Source organism: Condylura cristata, unplaced genomic scaffold (assembly GCF_000260355.1).
Source record: "Condylura cristata isolate star-nosed mole 26May11 unplaced genomic scaffold, ConCri1.0 scaffold00004, whole genome shotgun sequence".
NCBI classification, from domain to species: Eukaryota; Metazoa; Chordata; class Mammalia; order Eulipotyphla; family Talpidae; genus Condylura; species Condylura cristata.
The window spans coordinates 44,748,077-44,774,312 of NW_004567105.1; the positions used below are offsets into that span (position 1 = coordinate 44,748,077).

At 39.2% G+C, this 26,236-nt stretch overlaps 1 protein-coding gene across 1 annotated transcript in view; it reads left to right on the forward strand.

Annotated features, from left to right (window-relative positions):
* The window catches only part of FOXP1 (forkhead box P1), a 226,593-nt gene that overhangs the window by 141,349 nt on the left and 59,008 nt on the right, over positions 1-26,236 (forward strand). Inside the window, exons 5-6 of the mRNA XM_004675975.2 lie at positions 4,700-4,853; positions 10,209-10,413. Coding sequence (XP_004676032.1) covers positions 4,700-4,853; positions 10,209-10,413 — 359 coding nt within the window. The remainder of the gene's footprint in view (positions 1-4,699; positions 4,854-10,208; positions 10,414-26,236) is intronic.

Sequence of the window (26,236 nt, forward strand, 5' to 3'; positions counted from 1 at the left end):
ATTCCTGTGTGTACAACACTTTGGAAATGCACAGGTAGTATGTTTGTGGCACCACCCAGTTAGGTGACCCAGTGTTAGCTCCAAAAATGGTATGGCTTCTATACAACTTTCCCCCTCTATACAATGCCCTGGGAGTGAGGGCCGGGCCTTCGGTCCTTGGAGGGAGTACCTGTGCGCATATAGGTGTTATCCTCTTCCTGCCTCCTCCAGAGTTACCCCATTTAATGCACCCCCTCATGTTCTCACAGTGGACTGAAATTCTTTTCCTTTAGATGTACTCCTTGGAATGACATAATTCTTAGTTCAGTAAACAATTAGCAGTGTGATTTAATGGCCTCTTCACTGACCCAAAGCAGGTGACTACTTTGGTTCCTTTGGAAGGAGCCTCTTCCCTGCCCCTCACACCAGTGTGGACAGTGGGTAGAGCTACTTGACACTCTCCCTTTGCTGGTTCCTCCCTCAACATAAACTGGGTACGTCTCTTCTGTCCTGCCAAGTTTTCACCCGCGATTCCTGTTTAGCAGCCTAGATATAAACCCCTGTAGAGTAGGGGCAGTTTTGGGGTACAGGGGAGGAGGTGTTTTAATGAAAATGCTGACACAACCGTAAGTACAGTGGCGCGCTACCCGGTGCTGCTATAATAAAAAAAGGGAACAGATTAAAAAGTGTCTAAAATGTAAATCTAAAGGACTAACAGTAATTAAAATGGAAATGGCACAGGGAGGGAAGGCATGTAATTGTGAGATATCACTGTGCAGAAGGCTCTCAGCTTTGTTTTGCTGGCTGTTTTTCTAATTCAGCAGGGCTTACTCATCAGTGGCAGTTCAATGCGCGTTAATGACTCTGGGATTGCAGGCATCACTCTGGACAAAGAAATGATTATTGTGCGGTCAAAAGAAGTTCAAAGACAAGAAGGGAATTTCAGTTTTTTCCTTAGAGATCCACATTCAAGAGCATATAAATTAAGCCAAATGTTAAAAACCACAGTCTGAAAGCTGACTTCAAAGTCACAACTCTCTAATTAATGAACTGCGAGCTTCAGTTTGGACAAGTTGTGGTTTGATGCGCCCATAAATCAACATGACAGGCCTGTTTCACAGTCTCAGACAGTGCTTGTCATTGAGTCACATCAGATGTAAACACAGTAGAAAAAAGAAGGGATATGAAGGAGGTGCAATTGATCAACAGAATTGGTAAAAACCCACTTTTGAAGCACATTATGCATGATCACAGGAAATGGTTACAGCCTCAAGAGGTTTCCCCCTTCTGCTGTTGCTTTTTTGAATCAGATTTCTAACAGCCTTCAAAAGGGAGAATAAGAATTATGGAGTTTCTCCCCTGTGGCTCACAGGCAATAACCCCCTGTTGTTATTTTGTGCTTCTTTCTTTTCAAAGGCATCAAAATTTAGTTTTTTAAAGATCTTTAACTCTATATTTGAAGACAAACAAAAAAGGGCTGCCACTGTCATTCTTATCAGTTACCAGGGATTGTGTTTTTCCTTTCTGTTGCCACTTCTTATTAACCTCTTATTTGGTCTGTTAGACAGAGTTTGGAATGCACGTCTGCATGCTGGGAGAACATGAAAGTTCAGAGGAGCTCAGAGGGCAGATAAAGAAATGTGAAGGGGAAAGTCACACCGCAGAAGGAAGGATAAAAGTTAACTCCTCCAAATTGCTGCTGTCAGAAAAGGCACATCTCAGCACACAAAGATGCTGGAGGTGCCCGAGTTTGGGAAGAGAGCAGGCAGAAAAGAGGATAGACACTTTGCATCTTAACAGGAGAAGGTGGAACAGTGGTATTTTGGCATCTCCGGGAGACTGCTGTGGGGGCCATGCTTTGTTGTCCGTGTCGGAGGTGAAGGTGGGACTGGAGATGGGTGGCCTGTGGTACCGCCGCAGGGGCAGGCCAGTCCATGGCAGGTCTCTCTGGATCCCGCTGTGTGCTCACCATGCCATGGGATCTGACTGGGACCTGTTGTAGCGATGATTTCAGAGATCCTTTCTTTCCTGAGGGTAAGGGGGTGATCTGCTAAAATTATGCAGGTAACGGCTCTTTTGTGCTAAAATTCTAAAGTAGCATTCCGTGGTAGCAGTTTCATGATGTGGAGTGATAGTTCTGGTTTTAGCAAGTTTGGAACTTGGATGGAAGAAGTGTATGTATTTAGTGGCTCATGATTTTCGATCAGCAGGTTCCTGTCTCTCCCCTTTTCCCTTTCTTGAGCACCTCTGCAGTGATCCTGGCCCAGCACTATGTGCCTTCATTCCCCTTTCTTTCCTGAAGTTCCCTGAGATACTGCCTTGAGAAAGTTAGGCTCCACCTTGGCTTAGACCTAGGTCCTTCCTTAGGGGATGCATGTGCTGTAGCTCCAGGTAGCGATTTAAGCCACTTCTCGTTGATTTTGACAGAATGAGTATGGAAAATAGATGGCAGACTTAATTTTTAGTCAAGCGACCAAAAAAGGAAAAAAGGAAAAAAAAAAACCGTCCTGTGCCAGTGAGGTAGGAGAAGCTGATTGTTTTAAAAGGGCCGTTTGTCCCAGGCAGTTATGACAGTTTATGTTAGCCAGTAGGGAGGAGCCGAAGAAAGGAAAACAGACCTTTGACTGCTGTGCTAGGGAGGGGATCCAAAATGCAAGGTTTATCAGGGCATTTTAGCATTTTAACACTGACTACTGACCTGTCCAGGGGACTGCTCGGAGACCTTTTTTGTATGCATTCAATTGTGAGAAGTAAACAAACGGACTCGTATCCTGTGTTTGGTAACTGGGTGGGGAGCACAGTTTGGCAACCAGTGTTGCTTTTAAATTCTTTCTTTGGACAATGGGCCTTGTATACTTTTATATCCTGGCTTTTCAAACGTGGACAGCTTTCATGAGCTTTTCCTCGGGATGGCCACAGAGACAACAGAAAAGCCATCAGTCATTTTATATAAATACAAAATTTTTAAACATTTCACTTACAGTAAGACAGGAAACACCTCCCCAACTTCTGCACCCCCACCTCATTTTCTGCTTCAAGAAGAGCTAATTCCTTGATCTTTTATTGTGTCAGTGTTGTTTTTTCTTTCCCTTCCTCTTTTTTTAAAAAAAGTTGCGAATTAATATCTGTTGAAGAAGTGAAAAAATCATTTTGACATGAATATAACTATCATTGGGTTTTACATTAATGTGATAACTTGGGAAGGGGTGAAAACAATTGGATCATTTTATGCATGCTGTTCTTAAAATGAAAACACTGGCTTTTCATTTAAATTTATTTAAATTTTTGTTGTTAGTGGTATAGAATTTGTTTTTTGGAGTGAAACTCAATTAACTTTCTCAGTGGCATGGTGGTAAGTCTGAAATTGGTTGCTAATATGAGAATGATGGTTTTTACTGTAAAATAAACTACACGGAGACCAAAAGGAAACCATCATTTTTCTCTTCCTTTGAACTTTGCATCAGAAGGTCTTGATATACATACCATTTTATGGATATATCAGATCAAGGTCACATGTTAGGTTAAGTGAATGCAGTTGTTTGTAAAGTATAGTTATTAAAAGCTCTGAAAGGGTTGTGTAGTCCTTTCAGTTGTGAAAGCCTGTCATTTTGAGTACAATTTGGAAAACAACTTGTTCATTTCCTTTTTTTTTCTTTTTTTGGCTACAGTTTGGGAAGGGTTAATATTCCCTTCATAATTGTTAGCCACAATGTGGCTAAGACCTCCACCACGATTTGATTCCTAGCAGATTAAGGATATTAGATAATTTCCTTCTATTTATTGTGCTTCTGCTCTGTATTATCTTTCTATCACTCAGATAATTACTGAGGAAATCTACATTAATTTTTTTGGCTGGAGCAAGACCCGCTAAACACAGGAATGATGTATTGATGTTTTACACAACAAAAGTTTTCCTCCTGTCATTGTCTGATCAACAACAAGATATTTATCATATCATAAAGCCCCCCCCCTTTTTTTTTTTTTTTCAGAACAAAGGGGTGGGGAAGCAGGACCAACAACCAGACCCAGGGGTTCCTGAAACCTGTGCCAAGTTACGGCATCTGAAGCTTTAAAGTGTCCTTCATATTAAACACTCACAGTCAAGTACGATGTTGTTTGCTAAATTATGAATGTGTGTAATTAAAATCTAGTGGCTGTTTCTATGAAAGATTTACAATGTTATTTCATCGTTTGTCATGGCTAATTAACAATATTAGATGAAGTTTTTCTTCTTCAAAGGTCTGATTTTTTCTCATTTATTTATGTCAAAAGTGATAAACAGAGTAGTTAAAAGCTTCTCCCAGTGCAGGCAGGGGGAAAGCAACTTGTACTTTCACACCTCACAGGGTCTGGGTTCAAATGCCTCCAGATTAGGGCGGTGTGGTTTTTTGAGTGAGAGTAATTACCAGTTGCAAAGTTTAGAAGTTCACATCTTGACTGCAAAAACTCAAGCCTCTGAAACTGTAGTTACAGGCTGACTTGATTGATGAGTTTCTTTTCTATGGAAGCAGGCAGCAGGAAGGTAATACATCTACCCCTCACTTCTCTTCAGAGGTGATGTGTTCTGTCCCTTTTAAACCAGACTTGTCACTGAGCTGTCCACTAAACTCTAGTGACCACTCTTAACATTTGACAATGGCAGTGTGTTTCGAAACATCCAGACTTCCAGCCTTCCTTGGGAAGTGGCCATCTCAGTTTTTTTCTTCCTGATGTCTTACAGCAGCAGCAGGTGGCTACCCAGCAGTTGGCTTTTCAGCAGCAGCTCCTACAGATGCAGCAACTACAGCAGCAGCACCTCCTGTCTCTGCAGCGCCAGGGCTTGCTAACCATTCAGCCTGGGCAGCCTGCCCTGCCCCTTCAGCCTCTTGCTCAAGGTAAGCTTGCAGGATACCAAAGGCGCTGCTTGGTCAAGATTCAGAGGCGCAAGTGGTACAGTGTCTCTTGGCATATCTCAGCTTGTTGTTAGGAAGATTGTCTATCTAGAATATACATGCACAAACTTAAGAAAATGCTGTGGGAGGTAATAAGAATGAACTTTGTGCTTACACATCATGTCACCATCAATGAAGCCATGCGGTGGTTCTGGGTCTCAGTATCAGAGAGGTCCCTGGACCCTGGGTAGTACATTCTTGAAGTAAAGAAGCAGCACTGCTTTGACTTACTGAGCATTTTGGTCTGAGCTTCCAAGTGTACTCACTTTGGAATCAGCAGTTCATTTTCGCGAAGGCTTTTGTGTGTAGTCGTTTTAAGCTGTATTTTATACTAGTCATGTTAAACTTATTTTATATCGTGTAACTTGCTCTGTTTTAAATCAGAGCAATGTATTATAGATGTCACTTTTTCATATTTAGGAATAAATTTGGGCTTATTTTTCTGCAAATAATTATGATTGATCTCTTTCTGTCACAAAAGCCAGGCTGTTTTTTGTTGTTGTTGTTGTTGTTGGAGTTTCTCTTTTTTTTTGCATTTATTGGACTATTGATTTTTGAATAAGCTTGTTCTACAGTCATCAGAATAGGGAACATGTTCCACAGCTTGCGCCTCTTCAGAAACTCAGGGTCCTTGAAAAGTTACAAGATATTCATGGATTTAAAGTTTTCTTTTGCAAAGCCCTTGACTTGTCATCCCAATGAGTACCTGAAATCAGTGCTGTTTTTAGATATCTTTGTGCTTTAAGCAATTCTAGCTTGTTCATATGTGTAATGCAAAAGCAAGTGGATACTTCAGAACCAGAAAAAGGAAAAGAAGGAAGGAAGGGAAGAAAAAGAAAGGCCTGTGTGTGTTTAAAAGGCAAGTCCCTAGCCGATACATGGTACAGCAGATCTCAGTTGCCTCCTTAAGGATGCCCCCACTCCTGTCAGTTCTGGTTGATGTGGATCATGCGCTGTGTGTGCCTGAAAGGCTGGTAACCAAAGCCTTTGGTGACACTCACTTTCTGCATTTGACAGTGTAGTCCGACCTTTACCTTTCACGATACTTACGCCGTAGCTGTCTGTCCTGTTATTTGGTGCCAAGTGGAACTAGTGAGGCATGTCTCTACATTTGGATCTTCTCTTTTGAGTCAGCCACACCCACTTTCTGTCCCTTCCCCAGTTTTTTGTTTTTATTTATGTTTTTAATGTGGAGACTCTAGTTTCCTCTAACTTCCTCCTGGTGCTCCTTTCCTTTCTCCCCTTAGTACATAATCATCATCTTCATTGCTGTCAAAACTGAAGAGTTGGTAACTGAGTAGTCCGAGGGGAAAAGGAAGGACACATTTGCAATGCATTTTTGTGCTTGCAAATGTTGTAAAGTGCATTAATTACACCTTGAGGTTTATTGTTGGGAGCATGGCAGGCTCTTCTGACACACCCTCTGGACTCCAGCTTCTACTTTTCTCATCTTTTCCCACCACTCCTATACTATTAAGTTTGCTCACTAAGGTTCATTGTTATAGTACATCAGTTAAGCTGTCCAAAAGAGGGCAATTGGGCAGTGACAAGACAAGCTCATGTGTAATGTGAAAGAAATGAATGTGGTGATGCATGAAGTGTAATCTCTGCAGTAACATATCAGAGACACCGGTAGGTAATTCACTAGTCATGGCATTGATTGATATGCTTAGCAGTCTGCTGTAACTATTAGCCCCTGCAACATTAGGAAGAAGCATATTTAAAATCTAAGGGGTGCCTTTCTGTGTGTCAAAGATGCATAAAGTCAATATAAATGTTTCTGGAATCTGGTTTTGTAGTGAAGTGAGCTACCATGTCATAATCGTCTTCCGTGGAATCAGGAGGGTAGTTTTGTCTCCCCGACTCTCACCCAAAGTGATCTGAGAATTCAGTCATGTTGGACTGCCACATATTTTTTTTTTTTTTATCAGAGACATGATGGCTTAAAACTGATGTCATTATAAGGTTTAAATCAACTTTCTGCTTGCTTGCACATGGTCACCTGGGTATGGATGTACAAGGACAAAAAAAGGTTGATCAACTCTGTTTGTCTTTGAGCCCGTGATACCTGGGGTTGTAAAATTGAGTTCCATGAACAGTAATCTGTCAACTGTCCCCACAACATACATTTTTTAAACCTGTGTCTGCATTTTCCTTTTATAATGAAGGGGCCCTTTTCCCTAGAAAAAGGAAAGTAGCAAGACAGAGAGGTTATGTATTGTAGATTCTAGTAGTGCCCCTTTATGATGCAGTCACAAGTTTTACATACCTACTCAAGGCCTTGGCTTAAACATGTACCTATCAGGATAGGAAAAAAGAGAGGGTCACATTTTGAAGGCCCCTTTCTCTCATTTAAAATTTTGGAAGAAAAGGCTTTTTTTTTTTTTATGTTGTAAGAACCTTCTCTTTTATGCATAATTAGTGTATCTCTTTTCTTCCTGGTGTTTCTAATCATTTAATATTCCTAGCACCAGTCATTTCATATAGTCATATATTTTTCTATTGACCTTTTAATTCTCAAAATGTAAAGAATAAATTAGAGAAAGTGACATATGTGCTTGTGTACTTGTTCTTGGGTTTGTTTGACCTTGCCATTGTTACTTGTACTCGGTACCATTTTGGAAGACCTGCATGATTTCTGGAAATTTGATAGCCATTAGTCAGGTGAGTGACTGACTTTACCTTTTATCTGCTTTAATTCCATCATGAGATCTTGGCTGTCAAATAACAGCATCCTTTGGTAGCTAGTTTTCATTGAACTAACAGTTTAACATCACTAACAAGGTGTTGCATTGATGAAGGAAGCTGATTTGACTGTTGCTCTATAAGTCTGACAAGATTGTCCTTAAACGGAATTAGAACGTTGAAGTTTGACCCAGAAGTATGCCTCTTGTCTGTCAATGAGTGAGTCTTTTATTTACCATTTCTCCTTATGGATGATGAAACTGATGAGCCAGCCCATTAGAATAAAAAGACAGTAGGGTAAATTGATGTGCTCCCTAGGTGTAACAAGTGCAACAGGACATTTGTCTTTATTTGCTGGAGAAACAGCTTACTCTTAAAGTGGCCTCAGCATTCTCTTTTCCAGGGGTAAGTGTTGATGCAGTTGTTAGAACTGTGTTCTTCCATCTTTCCACCTCCTATGCATCTGACCCAGAAATCAATTAGTTTAAATTGAGAAGTAGGCGGCTTGATCTTTTATGTGTATTTACTCCCTAGAAAATAAAAATAGGTGTTGACTTGTCTGGTTTTATATCTGTGCTATCATCAACAGACAAGCCTATTCACTATTGTTTCAACTGAGTGAACAGTGGGCACAGGGTCAGCCACACTCACAGGTAATTGTTGGTGTGCCGACACCAGTGGCAGGCCTGTTAGCTACCAACGCTTCCCACTTGTCACTTTGCAAGGTGTTTGAAAATAATAGCCCACATGCAGCACAACCGGACATGGGATTGTATAATGACCTTTCCCTTTGTTTAATTTGCCTTCGAGGTTTAATTTCAGGGGACAAGTAATAATTGAATACGCCTAATAACTAAATGCTCATTTGGGACAAAATCCATCAAAATATAATTGGCATTTGATTTTTATGAAGGAAGAAGAAACCAACTTGGCTGTTGAAGATGTGTTCTAAGAATATCTGACCACTTAATATATCGTTTGAAGCCTCCTTTATAATATTTATTAATTGCAAATACTTGAGTATTTGAACATTTTTGTGGAGAACCTTTAGGAGAGACCAACTGTTTTTGTTAACACTCCTCTCAGAGAGGCGGGGAAGGTTATTGGTCTGCTGTGCAATAATTTACTCCTCTTTGATATGCAAACGATCCACGGTGAATATAAAAAAATCCTATCAGACTCATTTCACAGTTCTTAACCACTCGGATTCTCTGGAGTCCATCGCCTCATTAGACCAGTGCTCTCCAATGCTAGCATAATTAAAATCTTTAACAGTTTAGCAAAGTAAAGATGTTTGGCTGATCACGTTGAGATGATTATCTATCCATTGTATTCTAAATGACAAAAATAAATTAAATTTAGACCTTGGCATTTTTTATTATGTGTTTCAAATGAATATAATGCGCACAGCCTTCTTTTTTAATTCAATACCTAAGGTTTGGTAAGAAACATGCCTGTTTCAGTTGCTGCTATATCATCAGAAAATGGCAGGCTTTCTAGGATAGCTGTGTTACAATTGATTGAAACAATGAACTGCAATCCAGATGTCCTGTTCTAATGTGGGATTACCTTGTGATGTGCAGGATTTATGATATCTTTTCGATGTCCTTTCAAAGGACGCTGCTGTTGTTGTTTGTTGTTACTGCTTGTTGCCATCTACACTGTATTTCTTCTGGGTACTAGAACGTGTGTTGAGTTAGGATTTGCAAATCTTGGGCGATAGAGGCATGCTGTTAGGCTCCATAAAGGCCACGAAGCCCACACTGCAGATTGACATACCGATTATTGCTGTTCTTGGAGAACACACAGGTCTTACTTCTTAAGACCCGTGGCCATTTGACCCCTTTAAAAAACAAGAGAACTTTATCACTCTAAGTTTATTTTACATTTTTGTTTCATTCTGTGATGGTTCATTAGCATTGATCTCAGAAATGACAGTAATAATAGTGTTACTTGTATAAAAAGTTACACAGTTTTTCAGTAGACACATCCATCAATTAAGCATGTGGTACTAGAAACCAAAATTAATGAGGAAGATAGGTGTGTTAATGAAATAATCATAGTATAATCAATTTGACTGTTAAAAGTTGAAAAGCATTTCAGGAAGACGATATGAATTCATAATTTATGTCTAAAAATGATTAATAAAAACTATATTTAATAACAAAGCTATTTGTCATCATTTAAGAATTAAGCGCAAAAATTATTCACTTTGTGGTTCATATTGTCATAATAGTATAGTTGAACAGATTTATTTTGAGCCCCTCTTTGTGTCTAAAAATACAGTAACATCTATTGACTTTTTCTCAAAAGTCTAGAAACAACAGTTTGGAGGGAGGCACACTGTCTTTGCAAAGGACCTGTATTTTGAATCGTTTCCATGAGTGTCTTTTATGTGTGATGAGGGCACTTGAACTTGGCTGCTCAGTGGGAGGACCTGGTTGTTACTCCTGTACTTGCCTTCACTGGGAGGGAAAAGATACTGAACATACCAAAAAAAAAAAAAAAAAAACTAACACTAGGCTTTGTTTACTGACTCTTTGATTTAATTACTGTTTGAAGAGGACGGAATTAGCTGTTAATTGATTTAATTATCCAATTTGTTTGTTTCAGGCATGATTCCAACAGAACTGCAGCAGCTCTGGAAAGAAGTGACAAGCGCTCATACTGCAGAAGAAACCACAGGCAACAATCACAGCAGCCTGGATCTGACCACGACATGCGTGTCTTCCTCTGCACCTTCCAAGACCTCCTTAATAATGAACCCTCATGCCTCTACCAATGGACAGCTCTCAGTCCACACTCCCAAAAGGGAAAGGTAGGAAAGAGAAGCTGCGATGTGTCCAGATCTGTCTTTAATATGGGAGGGGTGGGTGGCCTTGCCTCGCTTTATCTCAGTGATCCCTAATTGGGTCCTTGTGACTTGAATGTGCATATAATTACTTAAGAATGTATTCAGTATGGTTTGGATGTGAAGCATCTAATTATTTTCACCTTTTCAACACAGAAATTAGCACTTTTGTAACTCTAACCTCAGCTGAGGAACCCAGGCAGTGTCTTTTGGTTTCTCATTGGGTGGGTTGAATTTCAAGCCTTCTAGGCCAACTCTTTCTGCCAAATACACACTCTGTACAAGCTGAATTCCTTGGCTCTAGGCACCTTCCAAAGAAATCATAGTGTCTGCTGGGCAATTTTGAATTACACTTTGAGAAAAGAGGGAGCTTAGACTGCTCTGCTCTACCCTCCTTGAAGGCAGGAAGCCCATCTTTTTCACTGTAGTATCCCCAGGCATGTGGCCTTTCTTCTAAGAAACTCTCTGTGAAGGTTTAAAAGATGGAGGGATGGAGGGAGCCGTGCAATACAGCCACAAACTTAAGTAGCACTTCTCTTGCTCATGGATACACGACTGTGTTGTCTCCTCTGCCGTGTGCCTACTGGCAGTTAATACTTTATATGTTTAATTTCCCTGAGTATCACTTGGCTGTTACTGGAAGCTGACATTGTTTAGCGATCTAGACGACTTCTTATTAGGATACAGTTCCAAAAACAAGAAAAAAATTAACCTTTTAATTCCTGTTACTTTCTGTTAGTACCAGAAGCATTACTACTACTCTTGAAATACTTTGCAAAAGGGTACTACATAATGCCTCTGAAATTGAAAACTTCTATCGGGTTACTGTTTTTAAACTATCTTCAGTATATTTCATAGGCATGACCTCCACAAATAGAAGAAACCTTAAAAGTTAAATGTGCCATGATCTGTGACATAATATCATCAGGAAAAACAAATTCTGTATTTTATTTTTTAATAAAAGTGATTCTGTGCAAGTTTTTGAAGCCTATTTTTCATAGCAATTACAAATGTAGCTTCATGCATTTCTTGCATATTAAACATGCAAGAAGTCCGTAGGTTTAAGTCAATGTGTATCTCACTACCAGTGATCCTTTATCCATTTAAGGATGGTAATCACAGAAAATTTTCTGAATACTTCTGTGTGTCTCGCTCATGTTTAAATCTAGGAGAGGTTCATAAGATGAAAATTATGTTTTAACCAAGGCTTGAAGCTGTCCTTTTCAGATCAGGAATTTTTGTGGCAGATAGAGAAGAACTAAGAGATGCTGAAAACGTGTTGGTTTAATAGAATTTGAAGAACTTGGTGGTTATTAAGACTCAGTTTTGGAGTAGCTTTTATTGTTTCCAGTGAGGATGATTTGTATGTCTGGAAGCCAGTCTTAGCTTTTGCTTTAATGGTATCTTATAATGTCTTCATACATTAGAAAAAAAGGGAAAAGGCTAGGTCTTAGAGAGCTTTAAAGGCAGGTTCTAGGCTGTCCTCCTCTGCTGTAGTTGCTCTGATATCCTCAGGTTCATGCCATCCATTAGGAAGAGCGGTTGAATTACATCTCTATCCATAGGCAGAGCTGGAGACCTTACACTGAGAAATGCCAACTGATGCACTTAAGGTATTTGTTGCGGTCTCATCGGCCACTGTGGAGCCTGCACAGAGAACTCTCCTTATTTAGTGCATTGTACTCAGTTTCATTCTTAAAGGCTATATATGCCTGCAGTCAGGTGGTAGATTAGCAATGAGGCAATTGGGAAAAGAATAACCCTTTTCACGTCTTAAAAGGCACATTTGAAAGTAAATGGATAAGAGACATTCTAATTCCAAGAGAATAAGTTTGTTTGTTTGTTTATTATGATCCTTATTATGTCTGCAGACATTGGGCATAATCTTCATAATACTACCTTCCAAAAAATAGAATATGAATCAAGAAAGAATCCAGGCTCCACTTAGCCTTAATCTGGATATAAAAATTTTCCACATGTACTTGCAGTGAAGAAACAACCATGAAATAATATGCAGCTACTTAATCTCTTATATCTCTCAATTTATATTATTTGGTAGATTCCTAGACCTCTCTGGATTATTAGGAAATTCTGGTTAGTTTTAACTGCATGTATTAGACAAGACAAATGAGCACCTTAAGGTGAAGCTAATTCCAAAGTTATAAACTTACAGAATTGATCATTAAAAATTAAATGATTAGCTAGCCAGCTTCATGTGCATATAGATACTTATAGTGAGTATGATGTGGTTATACATTGTGGTCTATTTTAAAGTTGCAAATTCGATGTCCTGTTTAAGTAGTGAGAAATCTAGAAAAACTTATCACTATAAAAATAATATTCTCACTTATACACGGAGTTGTCATTTATCTCAGGAGGCCCTTGGAGAAGTTTCTTGCCACATTCAACAAAGTATTTGTGAACTGTGTGTTTTTCCAAGCTCACCCTTGATTTGTAATATTCTTTCCCCACCCACTTCTGTGGCAATATTGAACAGGGAGCTCTCTGCCACACTAAATAATAATATAATCCCTAAAACTCAAATCTGAAGGTGAACAGTTTAAGAATTCTTTTTGCAAGGGTGTGGGAGGGGCTCTGTGTGAAAATTTGTTGGAAAAAGGCAAGATCTTGAGTTTTTGTTTGTTTTTAAAATAGTGAGATATCTAATAACCTTAACTGAACTCTGTATTTCTATGCCATTTGCAAAGCTCTTTCTCCCCCACTCTTGTTCCCGTGCATTTTGCAGGCTCCTGCGAGCAGCCGCTGCAGCAGCAGCTCTGGGGTTTGGTGAGCTGCAATCTGTTAAGGAGATAAATAATGTGCTTGGCACGACACTCCTACTCTCCTCTTTAATTTGTCTTACACAAGGAAAATTATAATTAAATCATTCAGGGTAAACCCTTGAGTGTAGAAAAGGGAAAAAATACACTTTGGTAAAGATTGCCAATAGAAACCCACTTCCCTGTTGCGCAGGGTAGAGGCATTTATCAATATTCAGCACTATTACGGGAGGAGCAGCCCATGTGATTTGTGCGGCCGATGCCAAGGCTCAAATCAGAGCTTGTTACGCTTCTGTCCCCACGCAGTCATGGACATTCAGCGTCATTAGAATTCAGTACTGGCTCCTTGGTGCTTTGATTTGCTCCTGACAATTTAATAATGTTTATTGCACTGATTATATATAAATTCATTGGTGCAATAAACACAGCTTCGTTGTCAGTGCGTGAGAGAACTGTAGTAGGGATGAAATTCTGTGGGAATGAAATTCAGTGGGCAAAAGCTAAAAGGAGCTATAAGAGGATGCTGGCAAATGTGTGCCTCTTACTGTCATTTTATCCCATGGGAAGAGAGTCTTGACACCTTAGGTAAGTAGATAACCTGTAAACATGAAGATATTATCTTGTTACCTTAACATGTCTGAGTAGATGGCTTTAGGAAATTCCAAGTTTTGGTTGTGGGTAAACAAAATCAACAGCATGCAAATGAAACATTTATTAAAATGCTAAACTTAGTAAAGCCCTTTGAGCTTCTTGGATCAAAGCAGCTATGTAAATACAAATAGCAATTACTACTTAAGTAATTGCCTGAATTAAAATTCTAAATATCACATTATATTATGGAGCACTGGGGAAAGGGAAGGAACTCATATTTAATCAAGTCTTTCATCTCTACCAAGCACTTTTGTCTTTGGAATGATGTCTCATTTTATCCACATCACCACAGAAAACAGTAGGGGTTGCTATACCCATTTTACAGATAAGGAAATTGAGTCATGGAGATTAACCAACCTCAGGTCATGGAACTAATAGTGGTATATTCAAGATTCAAATCCAAGGCTGTCTTTGAGTTCATAGTGTGTAAAATAGCAGTTGAAGTTTTTGCTGAGCTGAGAAGTGAAAGCTTAAATGTGGTAGATTAAAACCAGTGTTACCAAAAGAAACTTCAAATTTAAGATAAATTCTGTTCAGCAGATGTTTATTGACTTAACTTACTGTGTGCGCATATCAGTACATTTAAAAGAAAATACCAGATTTTCTTCTTTCCAGGTTGATAGAGCTGTTTACTAGGCCTTTCATGAAGGGATGGTGTAGATTGGCAAAATAAATCACTATTGGTCTGAAGTGGAACGTAAGGAATAAAATCAACCTCATGCAGGATATGCACACAGGCAAATGCAAAATGAGCTGCTTTCTTCTTTAAAAGTGTCCTCACTTCCCTTCTTGCCTTGTAAATCTTAAGTTGCCTGATTGAACATCATACAGACTTTATTCTGTTTCAACTGTCCTCTATCGTCCATCTTAGAAATGTTCCTTTTTTCTGATCTTTCCCAGCTTTTTGCTTTCAGTTTAAACACCATTAGTAGATGTTTTATAACTTGCATATTTCTCAGATTCATCGTTCGTCTAAATATTTGTTTCAAGACTTCCTTATGTATTTGGTGAAAGAAGTTTCTTTAAATTCTGGAAAGATCATGGTTGTATAGCCTCATATTTCTTTAACACCATATTGTTGTTCTCAGAATCAGGTCTCTTACACCTGGTACCTTTCTCTGTGAGGTTGAACCTGCATTTTTTTTACTGTCATTCTCATTTATTGACACAATCCATGTATCCCAGTGTCTTGTGTTTCACACACTGTACAGTTATTTGGCTGCAAATAACCCCTGAAGGTTTTTGCCTGGCTTGTGTGTTTTCAGATAATTTCACCTGATACGTAGTTTCTGTTTTTGATTTGTGGCCTCTTGACATATTGCCATGCATTTGACTATATAACAATAACATTTGTGTTTACCAGCCCTGCTAGTTTCAAAAGACACTTTGAAACATAGACATGCCTGGTATTTCTCTCTATTTTTCAATCTGTTTCTGTTTTTTTTTTTTTTTTTAAAAACCAATTTTTATGTTAGTGAATAAATATTGGTGTTCTTGGTTTACTTGCTAAAATCCTAGGAGCTTCGTTTCAGGACTGTTCCAATTACACAAGCTTTTAACTTTTGCATATTTTCATATTCATATTAGGGTCTGTGGAGCCAGAAATGTAAGCAGTAAGCTCTAGCTCCCACTATTCTGAATAGTTTTCCCTCATCTTATTTTTTTTTTATCTTTCAAAAACCAAATAATCTTTGATTTCTTTTGATTTGAAGTATTTGTGCAAACTAGCTACCTCACTTCTTTCTGTTCTGTTAGAGCGTTTTGGAGAACCTGCAGTTAAATTGTCCCAAATTGTCTCAAAATGATTACTAGCATAACCTGCTGATATTTATTGAGGCAGTTGTTTTGTGGCAGAAGTCAGCAAATTATGGCTTACCAGCCAATCCAGCCCACTGCTCGTTTTGCAAATAAAGTTTTATTGGAACACACTAATGCTCATTCACTTACAAGTTGTCTGTGGCTGCTTTCACACCACAATGACTCGCTTGAACAGTTACAGCATAAACCATATGGCCCACAAACTAGCATCTTCATCATTCTACCATTGCAGAGAAAGTTTGTCAAGGTCTGACCTAGAATTATCCAACTAGTGTTTCCGTGACTTTCAAGAAGTCACAAGTGTGATTCTGTAACAGGTACTCGCGCCTCTCCTGCAGTCGAGGCTTTGAATTTGAGGTATATACTCTGGATTCTTGCTACTCAGAGGCAACTTTGACAGGATCTTAAAACTTAGAAATAGGGAGTCTCAGTCCCCAATCAGGACCTACCTATTGACTCAGGAGCTACATTTTTAAATGGATTCTGCTAGTGTTAGTGTGAACATTCAAGTTTGAGAAGCAGTGCAAACAGCATACTCTGGTTTTGGCACTGTTGGAAAGAACAGAGTCCCCCCCCCCCCAAAAAAAAAAAAATCTGTTAATATCCCAGACACAATCTGTTCACAGAAATAGGGGTTTGCCATTCTGTGTGAGCCAACAGAGTGGAGAATATTGCTTAAAGGTAATAGTACTTGACACCTATGATGGAAATGATAATGCAACTAACATTTATTGAATTATTATTTCAAGCAGGACACAATGCATAGAGGATTTGACATAGGCGCTGATAGTGATTTTTCCCAATTAAGCCTCACAGTAACTTGTGGGGTTACAGGCTACACTATAAAGAAGGTGCTGTGGGGCCTTGATCGATTTGATAACTTGCACAAGCCTCATATGACTCTTTAGAGACCAGGCAAGGACTGGAACCAAATCCTAGCCTTCAAGTCCTTATAAAAACTGCCATATGTTGATGGTTCTCAAGAGGGCAGCTCATCAGAACCTCTTTGGCTCTAGACCACTACTGAGTTGCGGTCTCCAGGGACTAAATTCAGGTTCCAGGCCCAGAGGTCAGACCTATCATTTCAGCCATGATTTACAAGAAGTACTTCTTCATGGCCAGTTCTCATCTTTTTGCAAGCAGGGAAGTGAGGAGGCTGGAAACAGGTGACATGGTGTGGAGGGTGTAGAAGGCAGTTGGTTTCTGTCAGGTATCAGAGGCAAAGATGTAGGTAGGTGTGGCCAGTGGAGAGGCTCAAAATGGCGGTGCTTTTTTCTGCTCCTGAGCATACTCCTGGTAATGTCGCCTCCCCCGTGTCTGTCTGCATGGGTCGTAGGCTAATTGGGGCAAAAATGTACTTGTGGAAGTTAGAAAAAAGCCCTTGGGAGCTTATCAACATTTTTGGACCTCCGGTATGCTGCTGCACGGTACTCAGTGATTTTGTGTGTTGAAGACCTGTGATCCATTTATTTTGTTATTTCTTAAAACCAATTACTTTGGTTTTTAGATGTAGGAGGAGAGGTTCTTACAGGGTAGTGTGGCAGGTGCTGTATCACCTCCTGTCGTTCACACATGCAGAAAGGGCAAAGGGAGAAAATCTTTAAGATATTGGCATGCCATGAAGGATAGGTTTATGGATTTTCTTGACTGTTCACTCTGTGCGGTGATTAAAAGAAAAAAAAAAAAAACTCAGCCATTATTCTGTAACAGCTGTTTTGTTTTATTTCAATAAAGTGCCTTTTACCATAACACAGCATCGTTAGACTCTATAAATCTTTTTCTATTTATTGTGTTTAAATGATAAATGCTTTCCAATAAAATGATATCATTGGTCTGGATTCACTTTTATAGGTTTCTTTTAAATTTGGTTCATTTTCATTTTTTTTCTTGGGATATTGTATACTATGAATCTCGACTATGGGCTATTTCTTGTCTGATGTGTCAGATCAGACTTCCTTCATAAAATCATGTTTGAACCCCTAGTCTCTCTTGTCATACAGGGTAGGCATTCTTTTCTGATGAGTTGCTTTTGCTTACGGGATGTTTTAGTCCAGATTCCTTTGTTCAGCTACCCAGCTGTTTTTACAGGTGTTTGCACTTGTGTAGAAGGGCTAGTGTCTCCTCCTCCCAGATATGCATTTATTAGCCTTCTTGAGTTGACTCTGCACCGTGAGCGTGAAGGAAAGCAAGGCAGAGCAACAGCAAAACCCAGCTTTCAGGATCTCTGACAGCATTTTCTGTTGTACTAGGTTTTGCCCTTTTACCTGCAAGGTCTTGTCTAATTGTATACTTAACTACTTAGATTAATGAATAGAAAGTTTCTTTAGTGGAGCCGTCCAAAAGGGCATAGGGAAACCAAGGGTCTAAGAGGCCATGTGGCTTAGAAAACTCCTCGTGTTATTTCAACCTCATTTTAATGACAACCAGGGGTCCTGTGTTCATAAATCAATAATGGGGCCAAATGAGGAAAACCTGTGCATGAGGCTTAAGCAGAAGTCAGGTTGTTCTTTTTCAAGATCTGCAAAAGAAGCCTTTTTGTCCATGCCGGTGTTTCCTCTGGCCTGGCTCTCTAAGGGAGCCTCTGCTCTGCTGACTGGCTCACTTGGGTAATGCAAATGAGCACGTTACATATGTACAGCAGTCCTAAAGTTCTTTATTCCAGCCCCCCTCCCTTTGTAATCATTCAAGGCCTAAGTATATTATAAAGTATATTCTCCTCATTAAAACAATAGTGGAAGCTCACAAAGGGAAATTGTTAATATGTGTTCCAGCTTGTCATTTCTGCCTGTGTGAATAAAGAAGATAACTGTTCCTTTGGGAAACTATTTCGGGAATTGAGCAACAGATAGCTAGCCAGAGAATTCTCCTAACTGTAATTTTCCTTTTTGTGTGTACTCAAAAATAACATCCTGATGGGCTTCTCAGAGCCTCTGCACAGACAGAGCACAAATGCCACAGCCCAGGTGGCATTAATATGGTACAATCCCCCCGGGCACATGTCGCCAAGAGTTGTACAGCTTGTTCAGTGTCTTCATCCATATGGCAATCTGTCCCATTCACAGAAAGGCATCGAGGCTGTGCCCGGTGAGTGCTGTGGTCAATGTAGTGTGAAGAGAAGGCTTCCCCTCCAGCAGCTTCTGTGGTGCAGTTTGCTTTATAGATGATGTGAGTTATAACATGCACATATACCACATACACTCAACTAAGAAATTCTAGAACAGCATTGCTAGATTCTGTCCTTATTGGGAACCCCCCCCCCCATTTTCAAAAACAAATGTTAACTCAGCAGGTAAAATTCAGGTGCGTGAGACATACTTGGTTTATAGAAAGTCAGTTGAAATAACACACACCTTGCTGGGTGGTTGCTCAGGGATTAACTCAATTTAAGGACTGCATGCCTGTACTCGAATTCTATAAACTCTGGCTCTCCTTGTTTTCTTTCTTTTTTGCATTTTCATTTGTAAAAACCATTTTCATTGTACAGTTTGGATTGTTGGCCTACTTTTTTTGGTTTTGGTTTTGTCTTAAAAAGAAAAAAGAGAAAGGGAAAAGAAAATCATTATCAGTCTGAGAAATCTAAGAGTAAAACATTCCCTGAAGGTGTTAGAACTGAAAAGGGAGAATCAAGAAAACAGAGATTTCCAAGTGAATAAGATGAAAATAGAGACATTTTTAAAGTCACTTTGGAAAACTTACCAGAAGGCAAAACCATTTCCATTTATATACCCAAATGTTGTTCTGCTTTTGTGTAACTATTTGTGTTCTTGTTTGGTAAACAAATGGGCCCCATAGCAACTGTAGCTGATGATATTTATATTACCTGAAAGACTTCTCTAAACAAACTGACACACTTTTATGACCTTTAAATTTCATTCCCTTTGTAGTCTTCAAGAAAATAACAGCAAGTTTTTCTCTTTCTTTCCTTTTTTTTAGTTTTTAATACTTTGAGTCTAATCTGGAAGTATCTTTCTGTGTGCATATTTTACATCTTGGCTATGAATGTTAAGAGTTTGAAGGTCTATTATGGCAGAAGGAAAGAAAAACCAGAAGTGTTTGTGCAAAAAGACATGGTATTTGCTTTTAAGAGTCATCCAGTGAAATTTCATGGGATATATCCAAAAGGCTTGTATCCAAACGTAGTGGTCACTTAGACCTGAGGGCTGGACAGGCATCTTTCACTTTGCCATTACTTTTTATATTGATGGAAACATCAGTATTGATGGAAACATTTTGGTACATGTGAGTCCCTATATTCAACTTATATTTTTCCATATGAGTCATATTTATGAAAAAGAACAAGATGTCTCGTGTTAAAGATCAGTGTGAGAAATAAATGGCAGTTTACTTTAATTAGAAAAAAAAAAAAACCTGACACCAAGAACTGGAATAATCCAGTGGTGTTTGAATAAATCAGAAGATTATACAGACAGAAATAAAAAGTAACAAAATGGATAAGTGGGAATTTGTCCAGGCTTTAAGAGAACCATGTGCTTAAGCAGGGCAGAAGTCGCTGGATAGTACCAGTGGGGATTCACTCAACGATCTTTCCAGCATCTAACCACTTGTCAGGGGACATAGGCTCTATGGGACATAATCATGAACTTGGAAAGCTCAGTCCTCATAGAGGTGACTTTGTAGAAGAAAAACAGAACAAATAAAAGCAGAATCAAGTTGTGTGTGGTGGTGGGGCGAGGAGCAGAAAGGGAGTAAGTGTGGGGTTATTTGTATAAATGAGTCTGGCAAAGTCTCTGAGGAAGTGGCTCTTGAAGAGACATGAAGAACTAAGGGAAGCGCCCTCTGGACTGAGCACAGCAAAAGCAGAGGCCCTGAGGCAGGACGAAAGGAGAACTTGTTTTGTTGGATCTGGCCCATACTTTGTTTAGTATGGGGGCGGCTGCCTGGTTTAGTAGTTGTTGAGTCTAAAGCTGGACAGCCTGCATCTAAAACAGGCTACCCAGTTAAGTTACTTTAATATTGATATCCTCAGTTTTCTAGTTGTGAAATTGATATGATAGCACATCTTGCCTCATTAATTGTGAGGATTAAATAGCTTAATATACATTTTAGCTTCTGACACATAGTAGGTACTCAGTAAATTTTAATGGGTCTTGTTACTTATTATTGTTATCTATTCATTCAAACCACATTTACTGAACATTTGTCATCTATTAACTATGTAGGTTTTGGAAATTAAAAAATGGCTACAATATAGTCCATAGTCCATTCAAACAAAGAAACATAAAAACAGACATTTGCAGTGGTTTATAGTAAACACAATGACTAAAGGAAGGTTTCCTGTCTCTTGTCCTTTGCTGCCTGCCTCCAAGTCACCTAGCACATCCAGCCTGGCATACAGTACGTGCTAGATTTCATTATAGAGACCAGCTGGATTGTTGAGATCCTCAGAAGAAGGCAAACTGAGGAGATATTAAAGATAGAGAGCCCACTAAGAGTCATCATTTCCTTCTGGCCAGATGCCATCGGAGTAGCCAGTTAGCCTCATTGATCACTTACATATGCAACAAACAAGAAATATCTGAGCTTGTGTTAAGAGTGTTTCTCTATCTTTAGCTTGGATTAGAACCACTGGGAAGATTGAATGAACTACAAATTTTCAACTCTAGTTTCTGACTCTGTAAACCCAAGTGGGACCTAAGAATTTGAATCTCCAACAGATTCCCTGGGACCATTTTTTGACCACTACTTTAGAACATTCGCCTGCTATCTTGCTCTGTGGCTCTCTTCCTCTACTCTTGGAGTTGAAGTGATCTGGATTACTAAGTTGGGAAGAGTGCCAAACTCATCATTTCATAGAGAAAAATTCTTCTAATTATGACCCAATATAAAGTATGTAGAGAAAAAATTCCTTTTAAAAGTCTTTATGTTTGCCTTTATATGTATAAGCTCTTTAGTTTTGTGTTTCTAATTTTTTAAGCTTGAGAATGTTTTTGTGCCTGCTATCATTCTGTTCCTTGTAGCTGTTGAACTCCTACTGATATGGTAAAGCCCAGATCAAATTCTACAGCACTTTACACTCTAGTCATCCATCTTCAGTTCTTTCTTTCTCCCCAACTCTAGAATTGGGAAGATCTTTTTTCCAAGAGGATGGGTATTCAGTCCCAGTTATACTAGTGCCTTCAGATTTCTTTATTCACCTCATCCATATAAGTTTCAACATGTCAGTGAAACTTTATAATCAATTTACATATAAGCCTAATGTAATACCTATATTATAAAAATTAGAGCCTAAGAGAATGAGACATATGCACTCATGCATATTAATACATAATTTTAAATATCTTATTACCTCTCCCACTTAAGGATCTTGGTGAATCCCAGTTAAGGACTTTGAGCAAGGAACTCAGCAAAATGTTTTTCACAGTGTAAGAGTTTACTAAAACCTACTGAAGTCAGCATAGAGAGGTGTTTAACCCAGAGAATAGTAGGATGTATCTTATACTACAGAGAAGTGAAAGTGGTTACATACAGTTCCTTATGGTTTTGAGCTACTTTGTATCTTTAGCTCACTTGTTCCTTCCTCTGCCACCTTTTCATCTGCCCCTCTCAAGTCAGATACTAGTTTCTTCTGGTTTTGGAATACAGTTGTGCTGAATTGTAGTGGTGTCCTGCAGCTCAACAGGTATGAGTGTTGAGGCTTCCCCACACCAACAAGCAATAATCAGATTCCAGCAGCGTGTCTGTGAATTCAGCTCAATTCTGACATTATGTCTACCTGTGATTAGCATCCGCACCACAGGTAGAGGGCTTAGAACAACCCCCATTTCAGATGCAGGCAACAGCCCTAGGGTAGCCCTTGCTTCTGACCAACCAGGTATAGACAGGAGGTTCCACGAACCCCTCCTCAAGCTTGAGGTTGCAGTCACAGCTCCACATTGCCCATCCTTCTGACATTAGCCTAATCAGATGCCCAGGGCACCCATCTCAGGTTTGATTGATTTGCTGTAAGGCACGCAGAACTCTGGAAACCCATTTACTAACCAGATCAGTGATTTACTGGGGATTGGGACCAGGCCTTCCCTCTATTCTTGTTGGCTTCCCTACCAGCCACCCCCTTTCTTATATGGTTTTCAAAAGTTACCTTCATCACCTTAAACAAGAGACACCTTTAACACTTAAGAAATTACTAGGGAAGTTATGAGCTAGGAATTGTGGCTGAAGACATGTGTATGAGAGACATAACATTGGCTATGGAATGACTATATACTGTATATACACACATATTCTAATTTTTCTATAGAAAAAAAACATAATATCACACTTCTGTAGATTACTGAAGTAAGGTGGGAAGATAAAGGTATCAAATAAGAACTGGTGCTGGAACTTTTACTTGTTCTCTTTGGTTTTCTGTTTATAGCTGGTTCCTCTAACATATGGACAAGGCTCCACATAGACCTTATGACACACCAGTGCAAACAGGCTTGCATTGACATATGAGAATGCCTGCCTAATGGTGTTAATAATTTTTGGATTAGTGGTCCTTATATCTGTATTGACACAGTTGCTCATAGCCACTCTTTGGAAAGCATTCTGTTTTCTTAACGAGATCCCAGTGTTAAGGCTGCCAGTGGTAAACTCTCATTTACAAACTCAGGGTAGCCCTTGTTGATGTTAGAAACAAAAGCTGGCCCTCTGCCTCTTCTTGTTCTTTTCCTTTATTTATTCCTTCACTCCTCACCTTGCAAACACGGGCATTCTGCCTTTGTCATCACCTGCACTGTGTTTGCAATTGATGAATCAGAACACACTGGCCAGCTCTCCTTTTCTGCTCTGTTGTCCTGCTGTGCCTCTGGAAATCAAGACCTTATGTTTTATCCGATGTAACTGAAGTGGGAGATGGGGCAGATTAGTGAAGAAAGTTACCTAACTTATAGCATCTGACCTCAGGTTCTACCATTGGGAAAGCAGCCAGTTCTAGTCCCCTCCAAGCCTACACATTTCATGTTCATAGATCCTGAGTGTCAGATTCTACTCCTAGAAGTTGGGTACAGTCACTTTGCTACATGTCTTTTGAAGTCTTTTCCCACAGTTCCTTGAAAACATTGAGATTCCCCTGCCCCATTGAAAGTTCAAATTAAACTGTGTCTTCAAAAAATTGCCACTAAGTATCAACACAGATATTAATCCAGCTATCGATCAGATATTCTTGAAGAATAGTCATGAAATTTTGCTTTCCTGAATTTTGATTTTCCTGAGTTTTACCCCATTGTCATGAGGTTTTCCCTAACAGTTTACTTTATGATTTGTAGTATTTTATTTCAGAGGATTCATTTTTAACATAAATAAACCTCTTTCCACAGTATATCTGGGAGATAGAGTTTGGAGAAACTAGATATGTTTCTGCCTAAAACAAAACTAAGTCAGCAAGTTTTTAAAAACAAACAGCCTTGTTCCACCTGACATTGTGTGGGCCAACATTGCATGCATGCATGTCACATACTCATATATTTTGCTAAAGTTTCTTTTTTTGGTCGAGGAGAAAACTCTTGACTAAATATTGTTATGGATCCAAACCCTGCTTTCATGGTATACCCTCATTTCCTAGAAAAGCCAAAATTATGATTTAACCTTTCTAAAAGGTGCTTATTCACACACCTGTCCTCTATCTCCAGATTCAGAAATACCACCGGGGCTTAGAGGATATATTGTAAGGCAGAATGGGAGTTTGGGGACAGTGAAGTTTTGGGTTGTTAAAGCCACTGATTCAACAGTTTACACCTGGATTTTCCACAATGTAATATCTGGCAAACATTATTTATTGACCAAATCATTCAATAGATCTTTGCCAATATAAAATTGTGTTTGTTGAACAGAAACAGGAAATGATCTTTTCCTTGTGCTAACTTCCTTCAGTCTTACCTGTTTTGTTCTATCAAGAAAAAGAAAAGCCTTGCATATAATCCTAAAATAACTCAGTGCCAGAAAAGTTGGTGTTGTTGTTTTTGTTTTTTTGTTTGTTTTTTTAATGAATTTGAAACTGTTGTTTGTTCCATTGCCTCCTCTATGCATATTTATCCATTTACAACTTGTTTTTCAACCCACAATCAGTAAAAAAACTTCATGAGTATTTCTTTAAGCACTAAGATCATATACAGGACAGGGAACCCTGAGGTCTTTAGTGGTCAGGGTATCTCCCAGGAACTTGTTGGACAGGTGCAATTTGAGGCAATTTGAGTCCCACCCCAGAAATATTAAGTCAGAGTCTGCATTTTAAAAGGATTTTAAATATACACCCATAGTAACATTGAGACACATTATTCTAGGAATAGGAATGAAAAGGGGAACGTTGTATGTTCCATCCTGCAAGCACAAGTGTAAGCTTTTATGCCCAGCCAACAATGTTGAGTCATTCTTCTGTCCTCATCAAATTTTGCCATAACTTCCTATACCTATTACTACTTTAACATTTTCCTTAAAATTGACCAACTTAAGATTCATAGAATTTATCACTGAGAGGCCACACATTTATCCCTCATTTTTCCTCAGTATATATGAGCAAGAACATATAATTTCATAATTTTCACAAAATCAACCCATAACCCTCTGAGTTCTTAGATTGGATGAGCGGTCAAAACAGCATCAGATGGCTTAGCAGAGGAAAGAATCAACTTAATAATATATGCATGGAGAATTCACAGGGCTGTAAATTCTAAAGAATAATGGAGTGGAGCAGGAATTGCTGTCCTGCATTGAGAAACCCAGGGTGTCAAAGTGAAAGAGAGGAGACATCACATAATAGGTGGAAGGTGGGGGCGGTTACCCCACCTTCCCTCTGAGTGAAGGTGAGATGACTAAGTAGTGAGTACTTGCTTCCTGATAAGTCTAGAACTGGATGATAACCCCAAGCTACATTCTTCTAGGTCATGAAGTGGGGAGCAGTGATTGTTTCTTCAATTAGGAAAAGGATGAGAGGCTCAGGACAAGGAGACTTCTTCCATTAGGGAAGGACAAAAACCTTAAGCAAGAACAGAAGCTTCTCCTACTCTTCAGGGCCCTTAGTGCTCTCAACCCCAAACAATCTACCGTCTTAATAACAGTAACAGACTTCCTGAGGTTTACAGGGTCTAGACTGGCTTCTTGTTCCTGTCCCAAGGTGACAAAAAGCCTACTCCCAGCATATTGGCAAGTCGTTCTGACATTTGGGAAGATTGGCCTCCCTTTCGCTGTTAAGGGACTTTGTATCAGTCATACAAACTCACCAAGCATACCATTTGGTGGGCTGTGACCCGAGGGCCAGGCAAAAAAGGTGACCCTGTTTCTTTCAGGATGATTTCTAATGTAAGGAAAACTGCAGACATAAAAATGGTTAATAGCTTGTGTTGCAGATATAAAATTAGTCAAGATAGCCTTTGCATCTTGAGGCACAATATCAAGAACGGGTAATAACAATCTCTATCATTGTTTAAAAGCACAAATCTGGCACTTAATAGACTAATTCACAGTCACTCCAATTGCAAGTTTTACTCATGAATATCATATCACAAGGGAATGTGAAATCCTCTAATTAAACATGATTTGAAAAG